Source organism: Macaca thibetana, chromosome 5 (genome assembly GCF_024542745.1).
Source record: "Macaca thibetana thibetana isolate TM-01 chromosome 5, ASM2454274v1, whole genome shotgun sequence".
NCBI lineage: Eukaryota > Metazoa > Chordata > Mammalia > Primates > Cercopithecidae > Macaca > Macaca thibetana.
In genome coordinates, this window is record NC_065582.1 from 81087605 (window position 1) to 81097895 (window position 10291).

General features: G+C 38.2%; 1 protein-coding gene across 13 annotated transcripts in view; it reads right to left on the reverse strand.

Moving 5' to 3' along the window:
- The window catches only part of SGMS2 (sphingomyelin synthase 2), a 90793-nt gene that overhangs the window by 10063 nt on the left and 70439 nt on the right, over positions 1–10291 (reverse strand). For 10 of the 13 annotated variants that reach the window (XM_050791017.1, XM_050791024.1, XM_050791015.1 and 7 more), the window contains 3 exons: positions 7960–8658; positions 4298–4415; positions 640–793 (listed from right to left, as the gene is read on the reverse strand). In XM_050791017.1, coding sequence (XP_050646974.1) covers positions 640–793; positions 4298–4415; positions 7960–8414 — 727 coding nt within the window. In that variant the 5' untranslated portion in view covers positions 8415–8658. Of the gene's footprint in view, positions 1–639; positions 794–4297; positions 7364–7959; positions 8659–9522; positions 10289–10291 lie in introns of those variants that run through there. The other 3 variants (XM_050791028.1, XM_050791026.1, XM_050791029.1) reach the window with 3 other exon arrangements.

The window sequence follows — 10291 nt, forward strand, 5'->3', positions numbered from 1 at the left end:
GATAGACATGATTTTGGCCATAAAACCTACTAGAAAACCCAAGGATTTTGTATAATGTGAACTAAGCATATAAATATAGAAAGATTTTTATTTTTTTGCCACCACATTTCTTCTTGAGAAGAAAATAATCAGTATTGGCAAAATGGTCCATGAAGACTCCTATGAAAGCATAGAAAATGCTGGAAAATGATGAAATTAGAATAAAGTGGGACTTGGAAATGTTTTAAAAAGAGGAACACATTAACTGAATTATTTGGAATGCTAGAATGGAAGTGTCCTACAAATAATGCAAAGGTCATTACAACTGTCTTTAGAATGTACCAATCCTTTTTGCAATAAAATTAACAATTAATTCTAATATTAAGATAGATTTTCATACCTTAAGAAGTACTAACCAAGAAGGGAGATGTTTTAGAGGCATGTTAAATGCTAGAGAGAAGCCAGGGCCAAGTTTTAAGCCTTCAGGGTTCAAATCACATATGACTAGTTGAAATTTTATATATATATATATACACACACACACACCTGTCTCTTTCACAGCTTATCAATCCCAAGAAAATAAGGGCTCCTATCAATTTCAGAGCCCAGGGACCCCTCCCACTACAGTTATCAGTTCAGTGGGAATGGGCTATTACTTACATTCTTTGATGAACAAATAAGTCAGTGTCAGCGTAACCGTGTGACCGCTGAAGAGGAAGTCTCCACATAAGATATGTGATCCAGTTATGGACAATCCACCACCAGAAATCAATCGTAGAATCCGTTGTACTTTTGCCTGAGAGTCTCCATTAAGCTGAACGACACAAGAAGATTAAGAAGGGAATCTACAAGTGGCTAAAATCATGTTTCAGTCTAATTGTGTGACTCTTAGAAAGGACACCAGGTTGTGATTTTTTTTTTCTTTTTAACCTAAAAAGTCAAAAAGAATCCAAGGAGAAGCTCCTCAAACTGGGTTTTATTCATTTATTGGCAAGTTTTATTGACATGTTTTAAATTATTCAATATGTTACTAATAATATGTCTTGGTGGTGGTGTGTCCTTGGGCAAAGCTTTTAAAAATATTAATAACCAATGACTTTACCACGACTATGTGCTAAAAAGCAGATCAAAGCTACTTTCTTTCCTTTTTGCAGGGGGAAGTGAGGGTTTTGAATGGTTAATATTTGATTCAGCTGCATACCACATTACCAATATTCTCTACAGTGAATTGGTAACTTGTATTAGGTGGGCAGCCTAAAGTGGACAGACATATAGCTGTATTAATGTCTGATCAAAACATTTACAATTAAGAAGAGGAGTTGCAACTCATTAAATAATTTAAATAGGTTTGAAAATGATGGATTAGGGATGCACTGGCAGCTTTAAAAACGAGTAGCTTTGATTAGGAAAAACATCCCTAAAGAAATAGCCTGTGTTCTATGGCAGGAGGCTAGGAGAGCTCCTTTGGACAAGGTGCAGCAGCCCCACAAAGCCACTGTGATGACATGAGAAACAATGCTGGGCTAGGCCAAGGGCTGGAGAGGTTTGTATTCCATTACAATTTAATCATACAGGAAGGAGTTGGTCAAAACTGTAGGCACAGAAAATTGGAATACTGAATTATTGAGGGGCTAGATTGGGTGGGGGATTCAGATCAGACGAGTGTAGAGCAAATTGATTGAGAAAATCAAAGAATAATGCTCAGAAAAAAAATCATGTAATAGAATACACGGGAGAGAAATACAGAAAGACCTTTTGAGACAGGGTCTTGCTCCTTCACCCAGGCTGGAGTGCAATGGGTGGTACATTAGGTACAGGAGAGACCAACTTGGCTGCTGCCAAATAGGAAAGCTTATCATCTACATTGTTTCTTCCATTAAGAAGGTAAGTATCTGAGGTCGAGAGTTCGAGATCAACCTGATCAACATGGAGAAACCCTGTCTCTACTAAAAAAACAAAAACAAAAACAAAAACCAGCTAGGTGTGGTGGCACATGCCTGTAATCCCAGCTACTCGGGACACTGAGGCAGGAGAATTGCTTGAACCTGGGAGGTGGAGGTTGTGGTGAGCCAAGATTGCACCATTGCACTCCAGCCTGGGCAACAAGAGCAAAACTCTGTCTCAAAAAAAAAAAAAAAGTAGGTGTTTGGCCACCTGTGGCCAAGGTGAGGGATAGCTCGCCCTAGAAAGCTTTCTCAGGGAAGGGGAATGTTGCTCTCCCAGCCAAACATTCTTATATGTGGAAAAATAGGTTTGCAAAGCTAAATCATTTCATGTAATCATTTTATAATAACTGGGCCAACACTTATCTAAACACACTTTGAAGAACACAGATTGTCCGACTGTCAATCAAAACTTGGATTGGAGATTAAAGCAAATTCTAAGCAAAAAATTAAAAGTGAACCATAGGATACATAAAGGAGAAGGCAACTGGAAAACTAGGAAAGCAAAGCTTTCACTATGATGGCTCTTGTAAGCATGTCTGGTGAGTTACAAGTTGTACAGGCATCAATTACTATAACAGATATGACACTTTTCCATAGTGAGTGGCTTCCATATACAAAGTTCTGATATTCCTTATAGTCATGAAGGACATTCTATAGAGTCAGCAACACAGGAGACAAGTAGATTATCTAATAGCTTTGTAACCATAAACATCTAAGCAGCACCCAAAGCCAGCAGACGAACCAAATTCAGAACACAACTCTGATGCCTGTTCTATGACACCACCTCACCTCTAGTCAAACCAACTGATTTGTGTTTCTTTTACTGAACCATGATTCAGGCATGTATAGCTTGCTTATGCTTCAGGAAGGGGTCCCAACAAGTGAACCTGGGAGATGATTAGTAAGGATGTTACCAGAGGTTCCACTGTGACTATTTGTAGCTTGGCTATCCAACAGCACTGATGTGGCTTCTGAAGATTGCAACTCTTCCACGGAGGACAATCTTTAATTTACTTTCTTTCTATAATCATAGCAATTCATCCTGCAAACCTCATCCGTTACTAAGATGGGTTTGCCTTCTTTTCTGTGGCCATTTCTCCATTTAACACATTGCAATAGCCCCTTAGAAGTGTTTATTACACTTCTGAACTTCTCCCACGCCTTAAATTAGCTTCACTAAAATCAGCCAGTGTTTAAATTCAATATGTACACTGTTTTAATTACAGACATTTTCTGCTTTGATGGCTTTGGAAAAGTATAGCTTCTCCAGCCACACCTATATTTGGTGAGGGAGACTGTGGACGTCTTCAGAGAAGCTCGATTTTTCTTTCACCTCAGACATCTGCTTAGTGTTCAGTAAAATATGATGTTAGACTTCATTCCTTTGTCCAGAAAGCACATGATTTGTAATTTTCCATTTTGTAAACCAGGGTGCACTGAAGTCCGAGATGATTAACAGCTCTCTCAAGAACTCGCTCTTCCTGGATAAACTGTAATTCCTTCTTAGGACGGTTTCAGAAGACATCCTCACGCACTGTCTCACTCAAAGGCCACTCTCTCTTTCCAGCTGCTAAAAACCTTGGAGTCATCCTTGACTCCTTTCTCTCAAACCCATATCCAAGTTATTAGCATATCCTATATCCCGAACTGAACAACTTCTCATTATTTCCACTGCTACCGCTAAGGCTGAAGTTCCTATACCGCACTGCGAGACCCTATGTGATCTGTGGTCTGCACACCCCGACCCTTCACAACTCCACTCTGACACACCGGCCTCCCTACTCTTCCTTTATTCACTGTGAATAAGCAGTGTTTTAGCTAGAGCTCTCATGCCATCCACATGCCTCATTTCCTGGTCTTGGTTCCTGCCCAAATGCTTTGTTATTAAAGACCTCTATATCATCAAATAGAACCCTCAAGCACCCTTTCACCTTACTCAGCTCTGCTGTTCTCCATATGACAATCACCTGACTTATCATCATGTGACAAATTATGACTTTGTTTATAATTTGTCATCCCTAATAGAATATAAGCTCCAGAAGAGGGACATTGTTTGGGTTACTACAATCCCTGGTACATAAGCTTAATGCCTGCAGAATGAATGCATTAATGAATAAGTAAATGAGAAGGTAACAAAGTAGAGTCAAACCCCCAATGGTAATTTTCAGTTAGCAGAAAATATTTTTTTTTAGCACAAAATATATTTTATAAATACATTTCAATTTCTTCCTCTCAAATCTAAATAGAAGACAGAAAAGATGCTAGATTTCAGTTAACACATAGGAAAGTGTCTAGAAGAATGTATAATAAAGGGTAAGTGATCAATGACTGTTTGCCTGGTTTCTTCTAAGTGGTAGTTTGGAAGTACTGACCTTTGGAGCACACTGGAAATGCATTCCAGGCACAGGTAGAGTAGTAACATACATTGTAATGCAGCGATACAGGTATAAAGTTCCAATAATAAAACAGAATCTGCGTCCCACTATTGACCTAAAGGAAAAAATAGGGATGGGGAAAAACAGGTTTACTGTTTGTTTTTATTCCTAATGAAAAATAAAACAATGTTTAACAGGATAAAGAATAATCGGTACAGAATGGCATTAACAAACAAACCACAGTTTCACAGAGTTTAAAGGCTTACTTGTGAGTTGCCCATCCCTACAGTTCCATGGAGAGATTGCACCACAGTTTTCAAAATGAAGATTCACTTACTGCAATAAATCTAGGTGGTTTGACTTCCAAAGGATGTGTGTGTGTGCAGTGGGGGAACTAAAGTAGACGAAGAGTCTACGTAATCACCTCTCCTCAAAGGCACTCTTTACCAGAGAATTCAATGAACCTGTCTGTATTTTCAGTCAACTCACCGCATTAAAACCCTCTCTTGAGAACATATGAAAGGAATAAGCAAGCTACGATCACAGAGGAATTAACTAATGAGTCAAGGTGACATTACATCATTAGACACATGGGAAATGTGACAACACATTTAACCCACGGTATAAGCAGGGTTTATTTGAGGACCATCTGAAGGTATTTTGACAACACAGGCATGAACTATTCTCTCTGTGGCTAAATAGATTTTCAAAAAACTCTATCTTGAAAATGTCCATAAGTGTTCTCATACAATTAATTACATTTAATAGTGAATTGTAAGCTGATTATTCAATCTTGATCAAAAAAGGACAAAAAAATCCCACAAGTCATTTTTCACTTTATATTTCTGTGGGAAGAAAGTTGTCTTAACTAACATTAGCCCCTGTGCTTCATGACCTGAGTCCTCAGCCTAAGCCAGGCTTCCCAGTGGATGACTGAGGATCCTGTCTTCAAAGGGGAAGGGCTCTGCCATTGTACCATTGCCTCATGGGTATCTGAATGGGCATCACAGGTCTGAATGTCCTCAGTCCAGCTGAACAGGACAGCTCCTTTTCTGTTGTATAGTTAGGTCTATAAGCTCTGGGCTCTGGGGATTAAGAGAAGAGTGGGACTCCACATAAAGCCCCTAGACTTGCTAGGTGTTATTTCCTTAGTACATAAAACATATTACTCGAGGTCTCTCATTTTCAGAGCTCTCAAGCTTTCAAGACTGGTAGTGATCAAAGACTTCGGGAAAAACAGGCAGTTTCAGGTAATGTGACATATTTTAAGTTTTCCCTAAGATTGTGGTTCTGACATGAATCAAAGTCTAACTCAGGTACCATCTGGAACTTCTAATTTCAAGAATTATGTGTAAATATATATTTCAGCTGTCTGTTTCCAATAGCTATTTTAAGAGTATTCCAAGGTTTCTGGGGTCAAAAGAAAAAAAAATAGAAGGGAACACTACCTAGACTGGTAGATGAGAGTATTTATTTATCCCTAAGGCATTTCTTTAAAGGTTTGCTATTCTAGTTCTGCCTTTCCTGGTACTAAAAAGGAGCAGGTAATAAACAGTGCTGAGTTTCTCCCCTCGGTTAAGGGAAAACCAATTCAGCCTTTGATCCAACCTCAGGTTCCAACAGAGTGCTGTTTTGAATTGTGCTCCATGCTGTTAGACAAGGTGAAGTAATAAGCAGAAATTATTATGAGTCAATTACATTCATCCCAGCATTCTGAGTTCAGCTGTACTCAAAACAGAAAACTTAGAAGGTGAAAGATGTACTCTACAGCCTTATTTAGAAAATGAACTAGTGCTAATGATTTTTTTACCATAGCTTTGAAAGGTGCTTTTAAAAGAGAGAGTAAGCAACATTCCTCATTCAGCTGGGATGCTCAAAACAGGTTATAAAAATTATTCTACTAGTTACTAAAATGTAAGATCCAATTCTACTTCAAATGTAAAAAGGCAAACTTGTGTGAATTGCAACTGAAACAGTGGATATCATTAAAATGTATGGTCCGGCTATGTGACCCTGTGTTTGGATATGTTGAAATCTAAGGTGGTAAGTACAGGCAGTTAACAATAACTATCTAATGAAAATTCAAAAAGAATCTAGATGAAAATATAGCTAAATTGAGGGAAAAACTATACTTCAGGGTGGAGTCCACATACTTACCAGATCCTGGACAATTTCTCATTTCACACATATATCAATAAAACCTTGCTCTAAATAAAGAAGAAAGCAAATTATCTGCAGCCTTAGCAGGCTCTCTTACATTGTGTTAATTTCCAGACACTAAAAAGAAAAACACTGAAGTTCATAAATACATTTTTTGCTTTTAGCATAAAGCATCCTTTAACAATTTAAGGAGCAGGTTACTTTTTTAAGTAAAAGACAACTCATAGTTAAGTCTATTACTTAAGCATATTAAGGAAACACATGAAGAGTTATATTAAGGAAAATGCTTAGGAATGACTGCAGTTTGTGGAATAACGTTTTAAGACTGCAAAGTTGCATTTGGGGAACTCTTTGAATTCCTCTAATCACAAAACAGTAACAGTGTTAGGGTCTGAGTGGATATACCACATTGAGAGTCCTATAATTGATCAAGTAATGAAAAATGTTACCAACTGAAAAACAATACAGCCAAAATTCTCTAAGAATGATCTTGTGGCATTAATACTGAAATCCTATGTGACCTGGAATCTTCAGATTGTATACAAGTTAGCATATATTACATTTTTAAACTCCATATTATGGTCAGTGTTTTGATCAAAATCATATTTTAGTGATTTAATCACTACCATCCCAGTAGAAAACAAATGTCTAAATGATGAATGAGAGGAAAGGAGGAATTAAGGAGCCTTTGTTTTTATGGACTAGGAGTCAGAATTCACATAGAGAAGCAGAAATAACCACTTCAGGGCTATGTCCAATTCTTAAGTGTCTTCAAAGCAAAAGTACCTGACTTATTTCTTCTTGATTTCCTACTATTCCAAAAATGAGGAGGCTGAACCCAGTGAACCATGAGCTCCTTTGTGATGTCCAAGGAAAACCAGAGGGCAAGTTTACTTTAGAAATCTAAAAATCAAAACCGCATGGATTCAGTTCTAAACTCAGTTTCTTAAACTCTTGTAACTAGATAGCAAGCAAACAAAAAACCAAAACCACACCCACACACCCAGCCCCACAGAAATGTAAAATTTGAGAACTGAATCCAGGCAAACCTTAAAGCAGGCTATTGACTCTAGACCAATACAGACATCACATTATGAGTAATGGAGAAAAAAGTTTCTCAACCTATTCCTTTTCCCACTTGTCAAGAGCCTGAAATAACAAACATGATGGAAGTGAATGTTATTCCTTTCCAAGCCTCTTGATTTATCATACAAATACCATAGCTGGAAGTCAGGAACTGCACCTTAAATTCATCAACTCTGAGTCACCCACCACAGTACTGCTGTACACTGCCACTTTCATACACAGTTGCTCAACAAACACTTACTGAATAGTGACTGAATTTATTCAATGTGGTAGAGCTTTCTACTGCTTTCTTTCATCAAATGTTTGGGTAAGACTGAATTTATTGGAATAAAAAGGAAAGATGATCTCAATTACTCATCTATTCACTCAAAAACAAACCCATGGCAAATCCCCAAAACATTAGATTTACTTACTTGTATCTCAGAAACAGCCACTGGGTGATCCATAATCCAACTAATATAATCCCATTTATTTCTGATACAGAAAATGCCCATTTCACCCTATCAATGTAATCAAAAAACTTGTCTGGGAGTGGAGGGCTAAGCTCCTTGGGAGGGACCCTCTCATGTACAACTGTGATCATGACGGTTGTCAAGACGAGGTTGAAAACCGCATATATGAAGGCAATGCCCGTTTTCCACCACTCTAGTGGAAATTTGTTCCTTGATTCAGTGGGCATAGCAATTTGGATATAGTCCGGGTACTTTTTGGTGCCTTTTCGCAGCCCACTGGATAAGCTCTTGGGTTTACCATTGCCATTTTTGTTTTCTTCTTCAACAGGTTCAGTGGGTCTTGTGTAAGTGTTTGTAGGATCACTGGGTTGATTTTCCAAATGTTCTTCAAGTTTTGCTGTCTCTATGATATCCATTGTCCCCTAGTCTTCAGATCAAAAAGGAGATGGTCAAGTTCTTGTTCTTTGTGGAAATTTAGCTTTTTTCAATCCTTCTATTTCCAAGATCAACATGGACTCTTACAATGGACTTTGTTTCCTAACACAAAAGGTAGAAGGTAGCCATCTGATTACCGTTCCTTCCATGCAACTATATGCTGTACCTTCACCACTTTCAAGAAAGGAAGCCAATTCTTCCCTCAAAAAGATGTTACTATCCCACCTAAAAGAAAAACAAAATTATGTTCAGAAACTATGCTTGTCCAATTATCAACCATCCAAAAAAAAAATTCTTAAAATAAGGAAACAAATACCAAAGTCATTTGCTTTATAAACATAATGTCAGAACCTAGTTAAAGCTGCCGAGATCAAGTTGATTTACAAAATACTGAACTGTTTTATCTTGGAATTCTCATCTCTTTTTGAGCTAGTATCAGTAGAAATAGGAAATAGGAACATTTTAACAATCAGTTCCCTTTAAATTTCCTTAAAGAAAAATCAGGACCCAACATTGCAAACACTTCATCAGACACTATCACTTGTTGCTAACCATGAAGTCATAATAAGCTAGAAATTAACCAGAGATCACATCAATCCTTCCAAAGACTGTATTTTCTATGAGCCATAAAGAAAGAATACAAAACTGGTAAGTGGCTTATATGCATTGAATAATTGTTACTCTCTGCATTTGTCAAAATAGTCAATTTTCTATTTTCTAATTAAAAAACAAGTCTTTTTAAGTGCTCGCTTTCAAGAACAGATTCAAGAACACCACATTCAAGATATTTAAAATGGCACAGCCTCAGTTTATCCTTTTATATTCAGAGATGCATGCCATATACAAGAAAAGCTGGCAGTCTTCAAAATAACTCTGAAAAGATACACCAAGCTTTAGCTATGTCTCTCACACAGGTAACAAGTAGAATTTATTTGAAGGATAAAAATACCTCACTACAATTGGCATGATAAATTAGTAACTAATGACATTTTGATGCAGCCACCACAATTTCTACCAAACAATAGAAACGGGCCTCCAGAGGACCAGCTCAGGGGACTCACCCACCACGACACTGATGAGGATAACTACCTTTGGCTTCAGCTTCACAGGTTCCAGAGAGCACACATTTCTTTAGGACACAGGGCGCCACTGCCACCTCTTTTATACTTGCTCGTACACGGCCCCAGCTGTTCTCAATTTAGGAGAGCAGTCTTTTAGTCCTGCTACAGAAGCCAGCCACCTGATGAGGTTTTCAAACCTTGTAATTAGTCCCCTCCCTGGATACACTGCTCAACTTAAGCACAATCCACTGCATTTTAAAGCGCCCCCCAACCCCTTTCAGGGTAACTTCAGGGAAAACTGAGGAGGACAAACTCAAAGTGATGACAGCTAAGCCTTTATTTAATGAAAGAAAAAAAAAGTGAAAATGGCAGTCAATATGTACAGGCAATGCCTGTTTACAATTATGGGTGGCAAATAAGCCACAAGTGTTTACTGTACACCTAAATGCCCCAGTGCTGAGGGCTATGTAGGGGAAATTAAAAGGAGTGAAAAACACCTGACCTGAACATTCAGCCAAAGAGCTTGCAGTCTAACCAAAGAGACAGGGCTAAAACGATGAAAGACTACTGAAGAAGACTGATTGGCATATTGTGAAAGGAAGGAGTGGGATGTGCTGGTCACTAGATAAAGTGAGAGGTTTGGTTGTACTGTTTCCCTGCTCCCGGGACAAGATGTGTCCGCACACAGGCTCTGATTCTGAGAAAGCAAAAGCATATGGAAAGCTGGCCTGGTAGAGAAATAGGGGATAAGGGAGCATGAGACTAGCTAAAAGGTGCTACTGAGAATTATGAACATC